The 24,508-nt window shown below is 43.8% G+C and overlaps 1 protein-coding gene across 1 annotated transcript; it reads right to left on the bottom strand.

The window, feature by feature from the left end:
• Nucleotides 1-4,573: 4,573 nt before the first annotated feature.
• LOC124034274 (ras-like protein family member 10B) lies at nucleotides 4,574-24,408 on the bottom strand. The gene is made up of 3 exons (XM_046347228.1): nucleotides 23,861-24,408; nucleotides 14,558-14,682; nucleotides 4,574-6,150 (listed from the first exon to the last, which is right to left on the bottom strand). The coding sequence occupies exons 1-3, from the start codon at nucleotides 24,074-24,076 to the stop codon at nucleotides 5,877-5,879; spliced, it is 615 nt and encodes a 204-aa protein (XP_046203184.1). The 5' UTR covers nucleotides 24,077-24,408; the 3' UTR covers nucleotides 4,574-5,876.
• Between the last annotated feature and the right edge of the window lie 100 nt (nucleotides 24,409-24,508).

Here is a 24,508-nt window from a genome sequence, read left to right as displayed (position 1 = left end):
CGGACACTTCAGAACAAACTTCCTTTGTTTTTTGTTGTTCAATGTAGTGAATCTGTTCAATGTGTTTGTATGGGATAATAGCATCAGGCCAAATTTAATCAAAACATTTTTTACATATATTTTTGTGGATACTTCAAGGGCCCTTAAAATTCAGAATCAAATAGCAAAATGATCTTGGTTTGATCTAAAAATTGTCCTTATAGGTTAGAAGAACCGGTTTAGACAGAGTTTAGACTATTATGGGTTGCTCTTGCTGTACACAACATCCAGAAGTGGTGTAAAATTGTGTTTTATTAAGACAGTACGTTTTATTTTTGTCTGTCCCCACATTAAATTGAGTTAAAGAGAAAACAGACACCTGTGCAGCCTGATAGGAGGATGTATTATGTATGAACTAGTCGCATGGGGACACAAGTGTATTCCGACTGAGGTGATCACTTTGACACATAGAGGTAAGACGTGATGTCAGGAAAAACTACGCCCTCTAGGGGTGTCGGCGCAATAGCAAGTGTATTATTTGCTTTGAACTTCATTACTGTGGTTTCTTTTTTAAATTGAACATGCAAAATTAGAATCTACACAGATGCTGACATTTGGCAGATGAAGTTGAATGTGTTAATAGATTTGTCCATCATCTGCCGAATTATTTAGAATTGTTTGGTTTCTAAATCAAGTTTAATCAATCCCATTTGACCTTGGGAAATATTTGCACTATAAGCCCTGGCCTATTGCTGCTTTCAAGACAACTCGTAACTCAGAAACTCTGACTTGAACATTTGTTGTAGAAAGATAGTTTCCCACTTGGAAAGTATCACAATTAACCAATAGAAAGCTCTATGCAAATAACTTACGTTTATTTTAACTTGTCATGAATGCCCCATATGTAAACTTTTTCAGGACCCTGTCTTTCAAAGATAATTCATTGTAAAGATCTTCATTGTAAAGGGTTTAAACACTGTTTCCCATGCTTGTTCAATGAACCATAAACAATTAACCTGTGGAACGGACATTAAAACAGTAACAGCTTACAGACGGTAAGCAATTAAGGTCACAGTTATAAAACTTAGCATACTAAAGAGGCCTTTCTATTGACTTAAAAACAGCAAAAGAAAGATGACCAGGGTCCCTGCTCATCTGCGTGAACGTGCCTTAGGCATGCTGCAAGGAGGCATGAGGACTGCAGATGTGCCCAGGGTCCCTGCTCATCTGCGTGAACGTGCCTTAGGCATGCTGCAAGGAGGCATGAGGACTGCAGATGTGGTCAGGGCAATACATTGCAATGTCCGTACTATGAGACGCCTAAGACAGCGTTACAGGGAGACAGGATGGACAGCTGATCGTCCTCGCAGTGGCAGACCACATGTAACAACAGGATCGGTACATCTGAACATCACACCTGCGGGACAGGTACAGGATGGCAACAACAACTGCCAGAGTTACACCAGGAACGCACAATCCCTCCATCAGTGCTCAGACTGTCCGCAATAGGCTGAGAGAGGCTGGACTGAGGGCTTGTAGGCCTGTTGTAAGGCAGGTCCTAATCAGACCTCATCAGACATCACCGGCAACGACGTCGCCTATGGGCACTTCACTGACGAGTCGCGGTTTTGTCTTACCAGGGGTGATGGTCGGATTCGCGTTTGTTGTCGAAGAAATTAGCATTACACAGAGGCCTGTACTCTGGAGCGGGATCGATTTGGAGGTGGAGGGTCTGTCATGGTCTGGGGCGGTGTGTCACAGCATCTTCGGACTGAGCTTGTTGTCATTGCAGGCAATCTCAACGTGTGCGTTACAGGGAAGACATCCTCCTCCCTCATGTGGTACCCTTCCTGCAGGCTCATCCTGACATGACCCTCCAGCATGACGATGCCACCAGCCATACTGCTCGTTCTGTGCGTGATTTCCTGCAAGACAGGAATGTCAGTGTTCTGCCATGGCCAGCGAAGAGCCCAGATCTCAATTCCATTGAGCATGTCTGGGACCTGTTGGATCGGAGGGTGAGGGCTAGGGCCATTCCCCCCTGAAATTTCTGGGAACTTGCAGGTGCCTTGGTGGAAGAGTGGAATAACATCTCACAGCAAGAACTGGAAAATCTGGTGCTGTCCATGAGGAGGAGATGCACTGCAGAACTTAATGCAGCTGATGGCCACACCAGATACTGACTGTTACTTTTGATTTATACCCCCCCCCCTTTGTTCAGGGACACATTATTCCATTTCTGTTAGTCACATGTCTGTGGGACTTGTTCAGTTTATGTCTCAGTTGTTGAATCTTGTTATGCTCATACAAATATTTACACATGTTAAATTTGCTGAAAATAAACGCAGTTGACAGTGAGAGGACATTTCTTTTTTTGCTGAGCTTATTTACTAAGATATACACATGTTTCAATTTGACACTTGTTTTTCCACACGGTGGCGACATTGTCACGTTCATGTGAGGTCGTGTAGCGTCACTGGTGAGTGTTCAGTGCCACAACCGATGCATTGAGACATTTGACATAATATAAGCAGCGTATGAAAAAACACTGACTGAAGAGACAAAAAAGGCCAATTATTGTACACAACATATTTTATTTGACCATAGTCAAAAACAAAACATCTAACACCTACTATTAAAAAATAAATACAAGTGATGTTTCTGTTAGAAAAATGTAGCCCTTCGTGTTGTATACGACGCACTCACACAAACAGTCTAATTTAAAAGGGTGGACACTCATGCTACAAACTCAAGAAACGACCATTGCTATCTCTATAGAGTCTCATACAGATGCTACATAAACGTTCTTTAAGAAATACAAATAAACACAGCGCCAAGTCCTAATATAAAGGCCTAAACCGTTTAAATATCATTTCAGAAAAACTGAGCCTACATGCAGCTGCTGAGGTATGTACACACACACACACACACCTCTCAGCTGATTTTGACTGTCTCTGATAATAACCATATACACTACATGACCAAAAGTATGTGGACAACTGCTCGTTCAAAATCTAATTCAAAATCATGGGCATTAATATAGAGTTGGTCCCCCATTTGCTACTATAAAAGCCTCCACTCTTCTGGGAAAGGCTTTCCACTACATGTTGGAACATTGCTGTTGGGACATGCTTCCATTCAGCCACAAGAGCATTAATGAGGTCGGGCACTGATGTTGGGCGATTACGCCTGGCTTGCAGTCGATGTTCCATTTCATCCCAAAGGTATTCGATGGGGTTGAGGTCAGGGCTATGTGCAGGCCAGTCAAGTTCTTCTACACCGATCTCGATAAACCATATCTTAATGGACGTCACTTTGTGCATGAGTGCATTGCCATGCTGAAACAGGAAAGGGCCACAAAGTTGGAAGCACAGAATTGTCTACAATGTCATTGTATGCTGTGGCATTAAGATTTCCCTTCACTGGAACTAAGGCCCGAACCACGAAATAAAAAAAATAAAAAAATAGCCCGAGACCATTATTCCTCCTCCACAAAACTTTACAGTTGACACTATGCATTGGGGCAGGTAGCGTTCTCTTGGCATCCGCCAAAGCCAGATTTGTCCGTTGGACTGCCAGAAAGGTGAAGGGTGATTCACCCCCCTAGAGAACACGTTTCCACTGCTCCTGAGTTCAATGGTGGCGAGCTTTACAACACTCCTTGGCATTGCATACGGGGCAGCTCTAGCAAGGCAGAAATTTGACGAACTGACTTGTTGGAACGTTGAAAGTCACTGAGCTCTTCAGTAAGGCAATGTTTGTCTATGGAGATTGCATGGCTGTGTGCTCGATTTTATACATCTGTCAGCAATGGGTGTGGCTGAAATAGCCAAATCCACTCATTTGAAGGGATGTCCACATACTTTGTATATATAGTGTACACACAGGTAAATAATTACAGCCACACATAATCACACCAGTGCAATTAAACCCTGACCTTCTAGCTTGGCAGCGAAAGCATGCAAATCAATGATGCATGTACGTATACACAGTACAGGTACTCATTTTCAGTGCAAACATTGTCACAGGGTGTCTGTAATCATATGACACATTTTCACCACGTTCTCAAACATTAAAAATATATTGCACAATTCAGACATTGCTTTGAAATTTGCAGAAAGTATTATGCGTGTTTGAGTGGTAGAATGCCAATACATAGTATGCTATGGGTGTCTCCTACCTTGTGTGTGGTCTGGGTATATCCAAGAGGAGGGAGGTTTTATACATTCTACGTGAGGTGTTCTAGTATAGCGCAGGATGTCTGTGGTTGGAGACAGCTTGTCCGGCTGGTCAAGGTGCTCTGCAGCTTATTGCTCCCCACAACAGTCACTACCTCTCTCTTTTCTTCTTCCATTGCCTGGCAATCAACCTGTGCATAACATGACAAGCATTTCAAAATCATCCCACGTATTCGCCAAAACCACACCCCCTGCCCACTATCCCCGCCTCACATTTCATGTCTATACCACTGCCTCTTCAGGTTTGCACCAGAGCGCCTTGCAGGCCCCAGAGCACCATGGATATAATGTATTCATCAGAAACACACAGATAGAGGACAATGACAGGGAGGGAGGGAGGGAGGGAGGGAGCGGATTAACGACTGCAGTGTTTTTTGCTGCAAGAAAACCTCATATCCTCCTCTAAACAATACACTTTAAATGAGAAGAGGGAGTGACAGTACTATGATTTCATAACAATCACAATTAGTGACAATAAGTAGAATGGTATCGAACAGTGAATGTTTGACTGTTAGTGAATGTTTGTTTAATTCTTGAAAAAAAGTGACCTGCAAGAGATCAAATGGTTAACTGCTTAGTGCGTGTGTTCTGGAGGACTATGTTGTCTTAAGAAGGGTTTCTGGTCCTGCTACAGTACCACTCAACCTGGCCTCAGAGCATTTCGTAATATTCTGCATGTAGGATGTGCATGTGGTAAACCAAGAGTAGGCCATCTATCTTGTTGACTCACCTATGTTTACCAGCTACCACACTACCCTTCTAACCTAGGCTTTCCTACTCTACATCTATCACCATTAGAATAATGCAATTTCAAGTACGACAGCCAGGGCATTTGTCTACCTCACATGACATTACCACACACGGTTTGAAAAAGGAAGACTTTTAAAAGAAGTTGCATTCCTTCACATGTATAAGCTAATATGGAGAGGAAATATACAGTCATGTTAGTAATGGTACCTATTTCCACGAGATGCACACAGTCCCCAAGCTCTCAAACCAACAGATAACCATCAGTATGAGGGGCTGTTGCCTTGTGATCTGGGGAGCTCGGTACCACACCTGGTGGTGTGGTGATAATTGTGTGTCTAACTTTGACCAGAGCTATGGAAGTGATATAGCTGCTCCACTTCTCTAAATCCATTAACAAACCCTCTTCTTCATCCTCTTCCTCTTCTTCCTTTCTCTCAATCGGAACATTGAGACAGAACTGGAGTGTTCCGATAGGTGATAAAGATGTACTTCTTATACTGGGCCAAATGTCAGTCCTAGTAGCTACAGCGCAGGAGTCACATAAACCTCCTAAGAAAATCAGCTCTGTAAAGCAGGAGGCCTCAGTGTGTTTTCCAGCCGTTTACATTGAAGTCATCTTCTCCATATACCTATTATTCACCCTGAGGTGTGACTGGGAGGCTCTTATGGCTCTGGAATAGGTGCAGGATCATCTGAAACCAGCCAACTGGACAGCGGATGAAACTGTGGGTTTGCACACACTGCAGGGGGGGAGGAACTGTTCCGGGGTGAAGTTTCCCCTAGGTATAGATCTAGGATCCTGTTCCCCTTTCTCAACCCTAGCCTTAGCCATTACTGGGGGAAAGTGAAACCGACCCCAAATTAGCGCCTAGGGGCAACTTCAACCTACAACGGGGGGAATCCACTGGGTCACATGACAGCGCAGCGGTTCCTCTGCAGTGCCCCTTGTAGGCGGATCCCAGGGGTGTGGTTATGTTTCATGCCGCGCGCCACAGCGATGCCCAGCAGCTCTTTGAAGAGCAGGACCACGTGCCAGTTGAACTTGGCAGAGCACTCCACATAGCCACACTTCCAGGTCTTCTTGACGAGTACAGAGACAGCCCTGCGAGGGGTGAAGCGCTGGCGCTGCAGGTCCCTCTTACTTCCCACTACCAGGATGGGAACCTCACTGCTGCTGCCCTCCCTACAGGGACAAGGGAAGGAATGGAGAGAAGAAGGATAAAGGTGAGAAAGAATTGCAATCAAACAGGCATACTGTGGTTAGCCAACATATACTGTATGTGGTGCAATAGCAGCAAAGAAATCCCAGTCACATAATCTCTATTCTCCACACATCCTGTGTATGAATACAAATTTAAAGGTGACTGCATTGACATGAAGAGTCCCCTGGTTCGTGAGTAAGACAGCCTTCTCATTCTCCCCCCTCTTCTTCTTAACATTGTGAAGGTCAGTAGCGTGACTGGGAGACTGGAGACACCTTCCAGAGTGGTCACTGGGTGTCTGTGTGTGAAGATTACTGCAGTATGAGTGTGTCTCTGTGCACGCGGGGGCTTGTGCAGTGTCTACGTGTGTGTGTGTGTGTGTGTGTGTGTGTGTGTGTGTGTGTGTGTGTGTGTGTGTGTGTGTGTGTGTGTGTGTGTGTGTGTGTGTGTGTGTGTGTGTGTGTGTGTGTGTGTGTGTGTGTGTGTGTGTGTGTGTGTGTGTGTGAGAGAGAGAGAGAGTGAGAGAGAGAGAGAGAGAGAGAGAGAGAGAGAGAGTGTGTGTGATGTGTGTGCGCTGATTCCTCTGCCTGGATTGGAGGTGTGTGGCGGTGGATCAGAGCATTAGGGCCCTAGGGGCCTCCCTCCACACTTTGTATCGACAGAGACTAAATGTAGAGGGAAATGTTTCTCACGGAACATTGGATTGGGAAGATGTATGGCCGGCTGCAACCTGGGCTAAAGCAGTGATGATTCAAGTGGGGCTGACAGTAATGCTATTGTGAACAATAAGCTCAGACCTTGATTCAATGTTGAGTTGAAAATGCAATGATTTAATGGAAGAACACAGACAGACACACATACTTACAAAGACTCCCTCCCCAAAACACAAAAATATCATTTAGACTGAACAAAAACATAAACGCAACATCAAATCTAATAAAATGTAATTGTTTTTGTCACATGCGCCAAATTCAACAGGTGTCGACCATACCATGCTTACTTACAAGCCCTTAACCAACAATGCAGTTTTAAGAAAAATAAAAGTCAAGAAAAATATTCACTAACCCTTTTGGATAAAAGCGTCTGCTAAATGGCATATATTATTATTATTATATTAAAAATATTCACTAAATAAACTAAAGTTAAAAAAATACAAAAGCAACACTAAAATAACAATAACGAGGCTATATACAGGGGGTACCTGTACAGAGTAACGCTTTCCGTGGGCTAGCAGAGAGAACAGTCTATGACTAGAGTGGCTGGAGTCTTTGGTATAGAGGTCCTGGATGGCAGGAAGCTCGGCCCCAGTGATGTACTGGGCGGTACGCACTACCCTCTGTAGCGCCTTGTGGTCGGAGGCCGAGCAGTTGCCATACTAGGCGATGATGCAGCTGTAGTGCAGCTGTAGAACTTTTTCAGGATCTGAGGACCCATGCCAAGTCTCCTGAGGGGGAATAGGCGTTGTTGTGCCCTCTTCACAACTGTCTTGGTGTGTTTGGACCATGATAGTTTGTTGGCGATGTCTTGACTTTACTTTCATTCATCTGATGACTGTTATTTATTTAATCAACTAACTATGTTTAATTGTTACCCAATTAAATTGATCATATAACAATGAACTAATTAGGAATTTGGGGCACCACGAAAGGGGTTGTTTAAAGTGTTATCATCTCCCGAATTAAACTCTTTACCTATCACATTCATAAAACAGTCAACGTATTAATCATAACATCTGCAAAAAACCCAGCCTTACTTATGATTCAGTACTACACAAATTGGTTTAATTATTTATTTACTAGCTATCTAAATGATAACACAGGATAAACATACACACTTAATACATTATAAAAAAAGGTCCCTAGCAGACTGACACAACATATGGAGTCTTGTTACAAAGGAGAGGAGAGGGAGAGACAGAGAGAGAGAGAGAGAGACAGACAGACAGACAGAGAGAGAGAGAGAGAGAGAGAGAGAGAGAGAGAGAGAGAGAGAGAGAGAGAGAGAGAGAGAGAGAGAGAGAGAGAGAGAGAGAGAGAGAGAGGAGAGACAGAGAGAGAGAGAGAGAGAGAGAGAGAGAGAGAGAGAGAGAGAGAGAGAGAGAGAGAGAGAGAGAGAGAGAGAGAGAGAGACACTAATCGTTGATAAATTTAAGGAACTACTCTCACAGTCATCATATATTTTGCACACGAACCGCCGCCCGTTTGGAGTAAGAAATCATGAATGTATCTACATGGCAATGTCTTCGTTCGCCGTGTATCTATGTCAGAACCAAGCCTACTTAGAAAGGGGTGTTGGGTTGGGGTCCCCACCCATCTATTCCACTCTTGCTCTCCTCTTGCCCTCCTCTATTGACTTGTTGTGTAGTCCTGAACAGAACTACAGAGTTTATCCTACTTTCCATTCGCTCCTGAAGCTGCATATTTAAATATAGGCTAGCCAGCAGTGTAGATGGTTCTCAGTGGTGATGAGAGTAGTAGAATACGTTGGTTTGAAGAGTAGTAGAATGGTCCCACTTAAATTTGCTTTTCTAGATACTTTACTTAGGACAGCTAATCAGCTGTACCAGTGATTGTCCGGGAGGTGACGTTATCGTCTCTACCTCATGTTGATATTCAGAGTTCAAACCACTTTGGACGTGAGGTGCAGCTACACGCCTCTCTGGTCTGAATGTTAATTTCTTTACCGATCCATTTATGCACTCTGATCGAAAGGTAAGGTTCCGTCAGGCTGACACGCTCTCTGACCTCACTCGGGGCGTGGCTACTTACTGTGAAACGTTTATAGGAGACAAATGATCTCTTATGGCTCGTGAAATCACATTCCTATCTTAACAAAATACTTTCATAATTGTTCATATTTCATATATAATGTTAAGGTTTGAGACTTTGTACATATAGTGTATATACTTTCAAGTTACAGTATTTCCTTTATGACCTTTCTAATGACATCACAAAATAACAACCCATATAACATTTTTATTCTTTAGATCGCCTCTGACCATTCCCAATTTCTATTTTAGAAATATTGTTCCAGTATTCGCTTTAGAACGTGTTAGAGTTTCAGCAGGAAACGTCTGTGTAGACAAAGGAATATTCCTGTGTGAATTTGGAGAGGGATATTATCTCTCCTTGATTTACAACAGGGCGTGAGATGTCAAACCACCCCCAGCCCCATGTGACATGGGTGAAGTGCATTATAAAGCTTGAACACGAGGTGATGGTGGAGGATGAATGGCACGACAATAGGCCTCAGGATCTCATCATGGTATCTCTGTACATTCAAATTGCCATCAATAAAATTATATTGTTTTTGTTGTCTAGGTTTCATCCGTGAAGAGCACACTTCTCCAGCGTGCCAGTGGCCATTGAAGGTGAGCATTTGTTCACTGAAGTTGGTTACGACGCCGAACTGCAGACAGGTCAAGACCCTGGTGAGGACGACGAGCACACAGATGAGCTTCTCTGCGAAAGTTTCTGACAGTTTGTGCAGAAATTCTTCGGTTATGAAAACCCACAGTTTCATCAGCTGTCCAGTTGGCTGGTTTCAGATTATCCTGCAGGTGAAGGTAGTGGACTGGTGTGGTTACACATGGTCTACAGTTGTTGGACGTAATGCCAAGTTCTCTAAAACAACATTGTAGGCGGCTTATGGTGGAGAAATGAACATTCAATTATCTGGCAACAGCTCTGGTGGACATTTCTACAGTCAGCATGCCTATTGCATTCTCCGTCAAAATATGAGACATCTGTGGCATTGTGTTGTGTGACAAAACTGCACATTTTAGAGTGGCCTTTTATTGTCCCAGCACAAGGTACACCTGTGTATTGATCATGCTGTTTAATCAGCTTCTTGGTATGACACACCGGTCAGGTGGATGTATTATCTTGGCAAAGAAGAAATGCTCACTAACAGGGATGTAAACACAGTTGTGCACAAAATCTGAGAGACCTTAGCTTTTGTGCATATGGAACTTTTCTGGAATCCTTTATTAAATGCTCCCGAGTGGCGCAGCAGTCTAGGGCATAACATCTCAGTTTAAGAGTCATCACTACAGTCCCTGGTTCGACTCCAGGTTGTATCACATCCGGCTGTGAACGGGAGTCCCATTGGGCGGCGCACAATTGGCCCAGCGTTGTCCAGGTTTGGCCAGGGTAGGCCGTCATTGTAAATAAGAATTTAATCTTAACTGACTTGCCTACTTAAATTAAATACAAAGAATTAAAAACATTTCAGCTTGTGAAACCAGCACAATACATGTGTTTATATTTTTGTTCAGTCTATAATTCATTCATACAAAGACATATAGGTTAGCAAATGTTTAAGAACAGAAAGAGAAATTGACAATACTACAAAAACAACTTGACCAACAAGAAAGCTCAATTTCATTTGTACATTTGAGATGACCCTGCATCTATTTGAGATGACCCTGCATCTATTTGAGATGACCCTGCATCTATTTGAGATGACCCTGCATCTATTTGAGATGACCCTGCATCTATTTGAGATGACCCTGCATCTATTTGAGATGACCCTGCATCTATTTGAGATGACCCTGCATCTATTTGAGATGACCCTGCATCTATTTGAGATGACCCTGCATCTATTTGAGATGACCCTGCATCTATTTGAGATGACCCTGCATCTATTTGAGATGACCCTGCATCTATTTGAGATGACCCTGCATCTATTTGAGATGACCCTGCATCTATTTGAGATGACCCTGCATCTATTTGAGATGACCCTGCATCTATTTGAGATGACCCTGCATCTATTTGAGATGACCCTGCATCTATTTGAGATGACCCTGCATCTATTTGAGATGACCCTGCATCTATTTGAGATGACCCTGCATCTATTTGAGATGACCCTGCATCTATTTGAGATGACCCTGCATCTATTTGAGATGACCCTGCATCTATTTGAGATGACCCTGCATCTATTTGAGATGACCCTGCATCTATTTGAGATGACCCTGCATCTATTTGAGATGACCCTGCATCTATTTGAGATGACCCTGCATCTATTTGAGATGACCCTGCATCTATTTGAGATGACCCTGCATCTATTTGAGATGACCCTGCATCTATTTGAGATGACCCTGCATCTATTTGAGATGACCATCTATTTGAGATGACCCTGCATCTATTTGAGATGACCCTGCATCTATTTGAGATGACCCTGCATCTATTTGAGATGACCCTGCATCTATTTGAGATGACCCTGCATCTATTTGAGATGACCCTGCATCTATTTGAGATGACCCTGCATCTATTTGAGATGACCTGCATCTATTTGAGATGCATCTATTTGAGATGACCCTGCATCTATTTGAGATGACCCTGCATCTATTTGAGATGACCCTGCATCTATTTGAGATGACCCTGCATCTATTTGAGATGACCCTGCATCTATTTGAGATGACCCTGCATCTATTTGAGATGACCCTGCATCTATTTGAGATGACCCTGCATCTATTTGAGATGACCCTGCATCTATTTGAGATGACCCTGCATCTATTTGAGATGACCCTGCATCTATTTGAGATGACCCTGCATCTATTTGAGATGACCCTGCATCTATTTGAGATGACCCTGCATCTATTTGAGATGACCCTGCATCTATTTGAGATGACCCTGCATCTATTTGAGATGACCCTGCATCTATTTGAGATGACCCTGCATCTATTTGAGATGACCCTGCATCTATTTGAGATGACCCTGCATCTATTTGAGATGACCCTGCATCTATTTGAGATGACCCTGCATCTATTTGAGATGACCCTGCATCTATTTGAGATGACCCTGCATCTATTTGAGATGACCCTGCATCTATTTGAGATGACCCTGCATCTATTTGAGATGACCCTGCATCTATTTGAGATGACCCTGCATCTATTTGAGATGACCCTGCATCTATTTGAGATGACCCTGCATCTATTTGAGATGACCCTGCATCTATTTGAGATGACCCTGCATCTATTTGAGATGACCCTGCATCTATTTGAGATGACCCTGCATCTATTTGAGATGACCCTGCATCTATTTGAGATGACCCTGCATCTATTTGAGATGACCCTGCATCTATTTGAGATGACCCTGCATCTATTTGAGATGACCCTGCATCTATTTGAGATGACCCTGCATCTATTTGAGATGACCCTGCATCTATTTGAGATGACCCTGCATCTATTTGAGATGACCCTGCATCTATTTGAGATGACCCTGCATCTATTTGAGATGACCCTGCATCTATTTGAGATGACCCTGCATCTATTTGAGATGACCCTGCATCTATTTGAGATGACCCTGCATCTATTTGAGATGACCCTGCATCTATTTGAGATGACCCTGCATCTATTTGAGATGACCCTGCATCTATTTGAGATGACCCTGCATCTATTTGAGATGACCCTGCATCTATTTGAGATGACCCTGCATCTATTTGAGATGACCCTGCATCTATTTGAGATGACCCTGCATCTATTTGAGATGACCCTGCATCTATTTGAGATGACCCTGCATCTATTTGAGATGACCCTGCATCTATTTGAGATGACCCTGCATCTATTTGAGATGACCCTGCATCTATTTGAGATGACCCTGCATCTATTTGAGATGACCCTGCATCTATTTGAGATGACCCTGCATCTATTTGAGATGACCCTGCATCTATTTGAGATGACCCTGCATCTATTTGAGATGACCCTGCATCTATTTGAGATGACCCTGCATCTATTTGAGATGACCCTGCATCTATTTGAGATGTGATGATGACTTATGTATTGGTTGACAGACCTTAACAGATCCATATGAATACATTCTGAACTACTTGCACTGAGAGGTTTATATTCAACTTGGTAATGAGGCTGTAGGGTGAAAAACATTAATCTTAACATCAAGCAGGCTGCTATCCTCTCAAATACCCACTCAGGCCTGAAGGTCTCAAGAGCAGTGGGTTAGACAATAGTGTGTGTGTGTGTGTGTGTGTGTGTGTGTGTGTGTGTGTGTGTGTGTGTGTGTGTGTGTGTGTGTGTGTGTGTGTGTGTGTGTGTGTGTGTGTGTGTGTGTGTGTGTGTGTGTGTGTGTGTGTGTGTGTGTGTGTGTGTGTGTCAGAGGCTTAATTACATCAAAGGACGGGCTTTTCGTCAATGAAGCAACAACAGACAGAAAACTGACAAGGCAGGGATTATTCTGGGTGAGGTATATTGTGTGTGTGTTCCTGTGTGTTTGTTTTGGAGTGGGTGGAGTAAGCATCAGAAGAAAGACAGGGGCAATTCCTCCCAGGCATCTTCCGCCCTGCTAGCCCACACAAATCTCAATAACCTGAGCATGGATGACACCTCGATTACTCCGATTTTATTCATGAGGACATGCATCCATCCCTCTATCATCCCTATCTCCCTCACCATGTCCTTATGCTTTCCTCCCTCTCATCCCTCTCTCTCATATCTATCAGTCTGTTATCGCTCCCTCGTGTCCCTTTCCTACTCTCGTTTTCTCTCTATTTACCCTCTCTATCCCTTTCTGCTCTAAATAATGCATGTCCTGTCATGGGCCATAAACAGACAGCTCTGCTACGGGCCAGCCAGTCAGCCACCCACACCCACCCACCCACCCACCCACCCAGCCAACAAGCCAGTCAGCCAGTCAGCCAGCCAGCCAGCTAGCAAGTCAGCCAGTCAGCCACCCACCCAGCCACCCAGCCAGCTATCCACCCACCCAGCTAGTTAACCAGCCAGTCTGCCAACCACCCAGCCATCCAGCCAGCCCCACACCCAGCCAGCCAGTCAGCCACCCACCCTCCCAGCCAGTCACCAAGCCAGTCACCCAGCCTGACAGATCAGGATAGATCAGGCCAGATCGGGACAACCTCATAGAAGTTCAGGAGGAGCACAGTGGAAGGAATCGTTCTCTGCAGTCTGAAGGCCAGTTACGGCACAGAGCTGCAAAGAGGTGAACCACTTTAGAGCTCAACGAATGAGGGCCAACCATTCCCCCTATCAATATGCACATGTAGCAGGTGCAGATGCCTACAGTCAGAATAACAGGAGATCTTTTGTCCTTCTTCTCTTTTACATCATCAGCACTTCACTCGCCTTGTACTCGCCCTCACCCATCTATGTCAAAATCAAATGTCACCTCATTAGTGAGCTGTCAGAATGCTGGGCAGGGGGAGACGACTGAATGAAATCCACAAGTGGCTCCTTTGTCACTGTTTTCACACAGATTGAATGTGTATTTGTATTGATGTGTATGACAGCGTGATTGCATGCTGTCATTCCCGAGGTCTTGTATGGATGTCAGGACACAGCGGTCCTTAAAGCAGATCTGCTGGATGTTTCATATATGACTGGTCCATGTGTGTCACTGTGTTCTGGCGTCCCCCTACCTGTGCTCCACGATCTGCTGGCGGATCATCTTGACATACTCAAAGCTCTCCACACAGCATATGTCATAGACCAGGATGTAAGCATTGGCATTACGCACCCCTCTGCAACGCAGGTCCAGCCACTCCTGACAGACAGAGACAGACAGATAGAGGGGAAACATGAGTGATCCCTAAACAAACAACTACATCCCTCACCACAGACACACACAGGTCAAATGATGGGAAGGATATTGACGACATGTTGTTTCACTTGCCACTGATCTGACAAGTGAAACAGATTTGTTTAATGAGTTATATCTCAAGAACCAAAATAAAAAATCTTCAAATGGCATTTGTTCTGTTCCCATATCTCCCCTAAAACAGTAAGGCTTGTGAGGATAGTCCATATGCTTATAGCTGCTATCTAGGGAGTTCTTTGACCAAGTTTTTTAACAGAGGCAGCCACAGAGGATGACATTCAATTATTCAAAAGCTCTCAGGATGTTTTGCTCTCTTCACTAGATTGAAATTGAAATTGTGTGGTGTCAAATGGGTCTTTAAGACATCTCTGAGTCAGATAGATAGTCCTGGTATAAACCAGGCTGAAGCCATAAAACATGTTGCCTGACTCTGTCTGCTTTGTGATAAATGCAGGCCCAGCACACTGCTCTTGTCTGCACGTGGCTAAGGCAAAAAACAGAGTAACAAAGCCCTGGCAGAGCAGGAATAGAGCCAGTCTCCTGTCAAGTGCAACACTAGAAACACACTGGACCCATGGAGCTACGCCGCTCAGCCCTACTGTACGCACTGACGGGAGGGCAAACAGTGGCCTTCATTGAAAAGTAATGATTTACTAACAATATTTAAAAGACGCAGCACAATGGGAGTGATTTGCTATGGCCATTGAGGCAATTTCTTCAACCATAACACAGTGACCCAATCTCCTCCCTCCAGCTTTCTCTGTTTCTCTCTCACACACACACTCTCATCCTCTCACACGCTCTCTCATTCTCTCTCTATGTCGCCTGCTTTACCTGAGTGAGCGGAATCTATAAGTGGTTCTGCTAGCTGGGAGAGGGAGAAGGAGAGATGGTGAAAGAGGGGGAGGGAGAGCGAAAGGGGAGAGGGTGATTGGAGAGGGAGGTATAGAGGGAGAAAAGCGCTGTCTCGGGGAGAGAGAGAGAAGTAGAGAGATTAAAGAGCAGCAAGTGGATGGACAGGGGAGGGAAGGGGGAGGGAAGGGTAGAGCGATGGATGAACAAACAGGGTGTGAATGTAACCCTTGGACTGAGCCCCACCAGGCTGACAGGCAGTGGATGGACGAGTTGGTGAGATGGCGCAATGCAAAAACATTCCCCTTCACTCACACCCAACACAAGCTTACTAAACAGACAATAAGAAATCAATATGGCAAGGAGATCTGAATATAATTGCAGTAATGAGAATCAGCAGGATAACACTGGAGGAGTAATCTAAATGTATCCTGTATTCTGTAGATAAGTCTAAACAGGGAGTTTGTCAATAAGTTATTTCGGTGGGGAATCAGAAACAGTAATGGGGCAGAATCTGAGAGCAGATAGTGATCAATGTGAGCTGTAATGATGACAATGGTAACATATCCATGTCGACAGGGAATAATTGCCTTAATCTAATTTAGAGGGATTTGCAGCACCAGTGAGTTTGTGTGTGTGTATCTGTGTCTGTCTGTCTGTCTGTCTGTCTGTCTGTCTGTCTGTCTGTCTGTCTGTCTGTCTGTCTGTCTGTCTGTCTGTCTGTCTGTCTGTCTGTCTGTCTGTCTGTCTGTCTGTCTGTCTGTCTGTCTGTCTGTCTGTCTGTCTGTCTGTCTGTCTGTCTGTCTGTCTGTCTGTCTGTCTGTCTGTCTGTCTGTCTGTCTGTCTGCGTGCGTGCGTGCGTGCGTGCGCGTGTGTGTGTGATTTTGTTATTTTATTAGGATCCCCATTAGTTGTTGCAAAAGCAGAAGCTTCTCTTCCTGGGGTCCAAACAAAACATGAAACATGACAAAATACAGAACATGAATAGACAAGAACAGCTCAAGGACAAAACAACTACATATGTGTGTGAGAGAGGGAGAGTCTCACACTGAAAGATAATGAGTGCGATCAGCCATGGAGGCAAACACTGTGGCACCGAGATCATTACACACAAAGGTGGGAGTGCGAGAATGAGGAGGAGGAGGAGAGGGAGGACAAAAAATATAATGTTTGACAGTGAAGAAAATGCAGCAAGTAGGGAGATTCAATTCTGTACATGTTTCCTGTTATTGCCTTTTCTCCCTGCAGATTGATTCAGTCTGTTTCCAGGAGGAATTAAGGCGGCTCGGGATCAGAAATGACACATCCTCAGCATTCCTCTACCATCTCTGCTCGTTCTGTCTCCGCGTTTTCTTAACCCGCCCACGCTCCATTTCCTACACATCAATTCCTATTTCCAGAGAGTGTTATCTCCTTTTACTGTTTAAGCACCTCAGTACAGTGCACCCAAGGAGTGGCGGATGAGGATTAAAGATGACTTATAAAGGTTTTGTATCATTTCAGCCAGTAGTTTTGAATTAGCGCTCAGAAGTCAAAACGGGTCCCTGAAAACGTCATCCATTTCGTATGATATGTTACGTCCTGAAAAGAAGTATTACTTTTTGTTCTTCTGCAATTCGTACAGTTGAAGTCGGACGTTTACATCCACTTAGGTTGGAATCATAAAAACGTGTTTTTCAACCACTCAACAAATTTCTTGTTAACAAATTATAGTTTTGGCAAATCGGTTAGGACATCTACTTTGTGCCTGACACAAGTCATTTTTCCAACAGTTGTTTACAGACAGATTATTTCACTTATAATTCACTGTATCACAATTCCAGTGGGTCAGAGGTTTACATACACTAAGTTGACTGTGCCTTTAAACAGCTTGGAGAAGCTTCTGATAGGCTATTTGACATCATTTGAGTCAATTGGAGGTGAACCTGTGGATATATTTCAAGGTCTACCTTCGAACGCAGTGCCTCTTTGCTTGACATCATGGGAACATCAAAAGAAATCAGCCAAGACTGATAAATTGTAGACCTCCACAAGTCTGGTTCATCCTTGGTAGCAATTTCCAAACGCCTGAAGGTACCACGTTCATCTGTACAAACAATGGTACGCAAGTATAAACACCATGGGACCACGCAAAGTGCAAATCAATCCCAGAAAAACAGCAATGGACCTTGTGAAGATGCTGGAAGAAACAGGTACAAAAGTATCTATATCCACAGTAAAACAAGTCCCATATCGACATAACCTGAATGGCCGCTCAGCAAGGAAGAAGCCACTGCTCCAAAACCGCCATATAAGTGTCAGACTACGGTTTGCAACTGCACATGGGGACAAAGATCGTACTTTTTGGAGAAATGTCCTCTGGTCTGATGAAACAAAAATATAACTGTTTGGCCATAATGACCGTCGTTATGTATGGAGGAAAAAGGGGGAGGCTTGCAAGCCAAAGAACACTATCCAGATAGTGAAGCACAGGGGTGGCAGCATCATGTTGTGGGGGTGCTTTGCTGCAGGAGGGAATGGTGCACTTCACCAAATAGATGCCATCATGAGGAAGAAATATTATGTGGATATATTGAAGCAACATCTCAAGACATCAGTCTGGAAGTTAAAGCTCGGTCGCAAATGGGTCTTCCAAATGGACAATGACCCCAAGTATACTTCCAAAATTGTGACAAAATGGATTGAGGACAACAAAGTCAAGCTATTGGAGTGGCCATCACAAAGCCCTAATATATAATAATAATAATAATAATATTATTATTATTACAAAGCCCTGACATCAATCCTATACATCAATCCTATAGAACATTTGTGGGCAGAACTGAAAAAGCTTGTGCACGCAAGGAGGCCTACCCACCTGACTCAGTTACACCAGCTCTGTCAGGAGGAATGAACCAAAAATTCACCCAACTTATTGTTGGGAAGCTTGTAGTAGGCTACCCAAAACGTTTGACCCAAGTTAAATCATTTAAAGGCAATGCTACCAAATACTAATTGAGTGTATGTAAACTTCTGACTGACTGGGAATGTGATTGAAGCAATAAAAGCTGAAATAAATCATTCTCTCTACTATTATTCTGACATTTCACATTCTTAAAATATAGGGGCGATCCTAACTAATCTAAAACAGGGGATTTTTAATAGGATTAAATGTCAGGAATGGTGAAAAACTGAGTTTAAATGACTTTGGCCAAGGTGTATGTAAACTTCTGACTTCAACTGTATATGTTACGAATTCCAATTCGTACAATATGTTACGAATTTGTACGTGCTCAAGATCCCGCTCAATCTCTTTAATACATAATAAATATGCTTCATTATAATTTATCATACATTCAATCACAATAGACCACCAATTATACTGTACATACCTATGTTTATCTACTGCTAATTATGTATTAGTTTGAAGCCCATGCTGATATCTGTGTTCCTCTCCTGCTTCTTCTTATATCATTCTTAACTGAATGACTTAGTCATGCTAAATGCAAGACTTGACCATAGTAGTAGTAGAAGTACCACATAGACAATATGCAGTGTAATGCTACATGATCACATCCCTCCCTATCTAGGTGCTTTAAATGCACCCCCATATTCGGTACGCTAAAAATAGTATAGGATAACACTAGAGAGAGAGACAGACGAGAGGAAGTGGAAAGGAGCTTCAAGACTATATAAAGTAGAGCGATATAAAGTAAATACACGTGTGTGTGTGTGTGTGTGTGTGTGTGTGTGTGTGTGTGTGTGTGTGTGTGTGTGTGTGTGTGTGTGTGTGTGTGTGTGTGTGTGTGTGTGTGTGTGTGTGTGTGTGTGTGTGTGTGTGTGTGTGTGTGTGTGTGTGTGTGTGTGTGTGTGTGTGTGTGTGTGTGTAGTGCACGGCTCTCCAACCCTGTTCCTGGAGAGCCACCATCCTGTAGATGTTTTGCTCCAACCTCTATCAATACGCCTGATTCTAATAATTAGCTGGTTGAAAAGTTGAATCAGGTTAGTTACAACTGGGGTTGTAGCGAAAACCTACAGGAGGGTAACTCTTCGGGAGCAGGGTTGGAGTTAAAACCTACAGGAGGGTAACTCTTCAGGAACAGGGTTGGAGTTAAAACCTACAGGAGGGTAACTCTTCAGGAACAGGGTTGGAGAGCTCTGGTATACTGTTTTCTCCAGTTGGTCCTTTGAAACCTCTACAAAAAGAATGCAGCTCAGCCCGTTCCCTTGAAGTGCCTGACAACCCAAGTCCTGGGTCACTTTTTACCAGGCCCTGATAGAGCTGGCATCCCACTGCTCCTGATGATAGCAGCGTAATGGTGTCAGATGAAAACTTTTACACCAGAGAGTAGAGAACACGGTCATGAATGTGAATGGATGATAAGTGGAGACATACCTCAGACACGGTTGAAATGTTAATAAAACGTCTTCTGTCCGTTTGGGATTGAGCTTCTCGTTACTTATTGATGTGCTGTACAGAAGGGAGAGCCACATTACACCTGTGAGTGTTTACAGGGTTGATTATTAACATTGGGGTTCCACTGGGCATTGATCTGTCGTCTCCTCCAGCTGCCTGATAATAGCGCTCTGCCTTTTTAACGCACACACACACATATCTCTGACAGCTCTGCCGGTGTGTGTGACAGAGCCTATCTGCTGAGGCTGACAAAGGGCCAAGAGACCGTATCCAGAAAAAAGACTAAATGTTTGATTCATCTGATGCAATGAACAGTAAAAGTGGTCAATTTTATTCCATATATGTAGGGGAGATATAAGCAAATGGAAACAGAGAGCAGAGAAAGACAGAGAGAGAGAGAGAGAGAGAGAGAGAGAGAGAGAGAGAGAGAGAGAGAGAGAGAGAGAGAGAGAGAGAGAGAGAGAGAGAGAGAGAGAGAGAGAGAGAGAGAGAAAACGTGTGGGAGGAAGTCATGGTGATATGAAACACTATGAAAAGATGGAAAAAAGAACGGGGAAAAATAGGAATTGTCACTATCAGGCTTACAGTAAGTCCATCAAATCCTATCGACAAACTGTGACAGATGCCCTGAGAATGCAGACAGTAACACATTAACACAGACAGCAGCCCCGCCTGCACATCAATTATTTTTTACCAACAGAGTCCCCCAAGGTAAATAATGTCTGCCCTTGCTGCCCAAAGAGATCCAGATAAACACAGACTCAGTCTAAATGATGGACCAGAGCCAAAGTACAAGTACTACATCCTTTACAACACGCAATTACCTAACAGAAACCTGGCCTAGTTGCATAAGCATGGAGGAGTACTCATCTTCCTCCCCACCCAGGTACCATGTAGGAGAAGAGGAAACTCATTTAGTCAAGCTGTCTTTCTATGGTGGCCATTAGACTCTACTGCAGTCTCTATTAGTCTCTTTACTCCCTCTGGTCCTTCAGCAGGGCACTGTGCTTTAATCAAATCAGCTCCAAATAAAATAAGAGTACATCTCAATCAGGTCCTTGTGTCTGTTCTGTTCTGGCCCTGTTCCAGAGCACTCTGTCCTGTGACCCTGACCCAGCCAGCCTCCCCTCTGAAGTCCACCATGGGCCAGCTGCTGGCTCATTAAATATGGATGGAGAGCGGGAATGCCTCACCACCCCGTCACAGTCAGTAAAGAATGACAGTGTGGGTCAGAGGCTGGAATATAGAACACAGAGGACAGAAGGGGAGATGGTCAGGCTGCTGCTCTCAGAGCCATTCCTGAGGAAATTGACCATCCATCTGCTTGATAGCAGTGCTCTTGTTGCACTCAACGAATGATTTTCCCTGGCTATACCTAAGACAAAGTACTGGTAGAGCTGTCTCTGTCTGTTGGTTAAAAACTGTATACAGATGTCTTAAACTAGACTCTCTGAAGAGGTTGAGGCTGTTATGTAAGTATCTCAATTCCTACCATTTCAACTGAGATATTCTAAATGTAAGTATAAAAGTGTTGACTGATATAACTAATCTATAGGCAGACGCAATGAATCCTGTTGCTGTAATGTGTGAAATGGAGCAACAATGCAAGCATTGCGTACACCATAGGAGTCAGAGAACAGATGTGGACGTTTCATGTTTTTATGTGACGAGGCCCTGGGGGGATTCACTATCTAACATGGGCACACACACACACACACACACACACACACACACACACACACACACACACACACACACACACACACACACACACACACACACACACACACACACACACACACACACACACACACACACACACACACACACACACACACACACACACACACACACACACACGCAACCTCCCAGCCTCTATAATGTGATCCATCCTGTCTTCTCCCTGCTGTTTGCACTTGAAGGAATGTGTGCTCTAATGGGGGTTAAGCGCCATTTATCTGAAGAAAGAGCAAATTAAATCAGATTGCTTGTGTTGCTGCGCTCCGTGTATTGGAGAAAATAAAGTGCACTGCAGACCTCTTAACACATACTAAGAGATTGTTGTCATATTCTCCTCTTTGCTTTCTCTCTCCTAGACACTGCAAGAATCCTGAATTCTCCCCTGCTCTCCTGCTGGCTCTGCCTGGCTGTGCCTGGCTGGGTTGAGGCTGTTTGCTCCTCCGTGTGTTGGATCGTAGACTATGTTTACAGGAAACACAGTGCATGCCCACTTCAGGGGGCTTTCTGGTCGGCTGCACCAGCTCCTCCATGGCCTGATCTCATTTTCTCAGTGGCAGCTCCCCTGTGTAGAAAAATACAGTGCTTGCTGTGGAGGCGATGACTGCGATGTGTTCCCTCAGTAAATAACAAATAGAAACTATCAGTAAGATCAGTGCTTCACACCAGTCTCAGCCAGCTCCGTAGTAACCTTGGAGATCCCATTTAGAGCCCCAGCAGGCAGCACCAGGGAGGGAAAAACAGACAGGCTTCCTGAGGACCAGTGAGGTCAAGAGAGCTATTTCATTAGACATTCAGCAACACCCTTAAGCATGCATACAATCATGTACATACACACACTCTTTTTTTAGTATATGCATGTGCATGTCACTCATCTACAGCTCTGGAACAGGGCCAGAACAGACACAAGGACCTGATGTACTCTTATTGTATTTGGAGATGTCACTCATCTAAGGTGAGGAGAGAACAAGGAGATACAGAGAGCAGGAAACTGGTGCACGTCATGTCTGAAAGCAGAACATCTTTGAGAAAATATGTTGATCAAACCACTGGCAGTCAATGAAAAAAGTGCTTAATTGAAACTATGGTGTTTCATCTGACATTCCCTGCTATCACCAGGAGCATATTTATGGAGGTATAGCTTATAAGGTCACTAAGTGAAGCTCCAAATCTGCTTTTTCTCACTTAATACATTGGTGATTATGTTGAAGCATGCTGTTTTTGTCAGCAGTAAGTTAAACCATTTGCCATCTATTCAGAGTTGATGATTCAATGTGGAATTGTAGCACTTATGGGCTGTGAATCTGTCTGCCAGATCTAACAAAGTCAAAGCACTTTTTCTTCCAGTTCCATCCTCTGATAAGAGCACACATCACTCCCCTCAGGCCTGCCAGGAGCCAGGCAGACAGTCTCCATCACCCTGGCCAGGCTCATATGCCCTGAGGCTGGGCAGCTGGGTGCGCTCTGGTCAGGGGTCTAGGAGCAAATAGCCAATAAGGACGTACTTATGAAGTCATAGAAGCAGAACATATGGATACATTCAATATTACATAAACGTCCTTCCCTGTGCCTGAGAGTGGTAAGGCAATGTCATGTAGTGGGGAGTCTAGAGAGAGCGAGAGATAGTGTATGTGTGTGTGTGTGTGTGTGTGTGTGTGTGTGTGTGTGTGTGTGTGTGTGTGTGTGTGTGTGTGTGTGTGTGTGTGTGTGTGTGTGTGTGTGTGTGTGTGTGTGTGTGTGTGTGTGTGTGTGTGTGTGTGTTTTAAAACCCCAAATACATAATGTAGCCTATAGCCTAGGCTTGCCACTGAAGTCATAAATCAAGTTTCCATAGCAACTACTGCTCTAAGTGGCTTCGGATTATGAAAAAAAAATCAAAAGGATGTGTTTACTTTGAAGAACAGTGCGAGCTGTCAGTGCATTTATGGATGGTAACCTAATGTCTCTGCGCTCTAACTATTTTCGAGGGACTTGACGCCCACATTTAGTTTTAGTGTTGAGAACTGTTTGTGAAAACCTATAGGAATGGTTCTGACAAAGGGTAAATCAAAGACAATGACGCTAACCCTTAGAGAATGCTATTCCCTTTACTAAATAAAAAAATTCGAAAGGCAAATGGAAGGTTACTTTCTATCTTACCTGGCTCGAGCTGGAGGGGAACGACGAAATTGGCGGGACATCCAAAATCTTCAGGTCGTACATGTTACCGTTCAAAATGACAGAGGGTCTGTACACATACCTGTCTCTGGTTGGAGTGTAACCCTCTGAGAAGTCATTATAAATAAATTGACGGATTATGGAAGTTTTCCCGACTCCGGGAGCTCCAATAACGGCGATACTTAGCGTCTCCACCATTCCTGGAACATCAGCACCATGGACAGCGACAACAAACCAATTTACAACTCCACAAAGATTGTCCTCCCAGCTGTTTTGTTTCCTGTGAATGTTGCTGCTGCTGTTCTGACACGGGTCAAAGTCCACAGTTCTTTTAACTCTAAGTAAACACTATTTTTTAAAGTATGGCATTAGTTAAACCTTATTTAGGAAAAGAAAGGTCGAAACAATCCTCCGTCATCAAAAGACAGCAGTAAATTTGTTTTATTCAGTTTGCTCGTCAATAGCTCTCCGACAGAAGGTCCTAGGATGATGAGAGTGATATTTCTAGAATCAAGTTATGGTAGAGAGCAAGGTACATCTTTTGTTTTTACCGGTAGTCGAAATCTTCCCTTAACAGAGCCAAAAAGGAGGCAATATACTGTTTTCTTGCGCTCCGTGGTTTAGGGACCA

The sequence above is a fragment of the Oncorhynchus gorbuscha genome, linkage group LG04 (genome assembly GCF_021184085.1).
Source record: "Oncorhynchus gorbuscha isolate QuinsamMale2020 ecotype Even-year linkage group LG04, OgorEven_v1.0, whole genome shotgun sequence".
NCBI classification, from domain to species: Eukaryota; Metazoa; Chordata; class Actinopteri; order Salmoniformes; family Salmonidae; genus Oncorhynchus; species Oncorhynchus gorbuscha.
Note: the sequence above shows the minus strand (reverse complement) of the source record. Positions and strands in the feature narration are given on the sequence as shown.

What these genes read in the sequence shown, in the direction of transcription:
- LOC124034274 (XM_046347228.1), bottom strand. Translation starts at nt 24,076, where the DNA reads ATGGTGGAGACGCTAAGTATCGCCGTTATTGGAGCTCCCGGAGTCGGG. An exon ending in TCCCCTCCAGCTCGAGCCAG is followed by an intron (nt 14,683 to 23,860) that starts GTAAGATAGAAA and finishes TCTGTCTGTCAG; the next exon opens with GAGTGGCTGGACCTGCGTTG. An exon ending in CAGCAGATCGTGGAGCACAG is followed by an intron (nt 6,151 to 14,557) that starts GTAGGGGGACGC and finishes TTGTCCCTGTAG; the next exon opens with GGAGGGCAGCAGCAGTGAGG.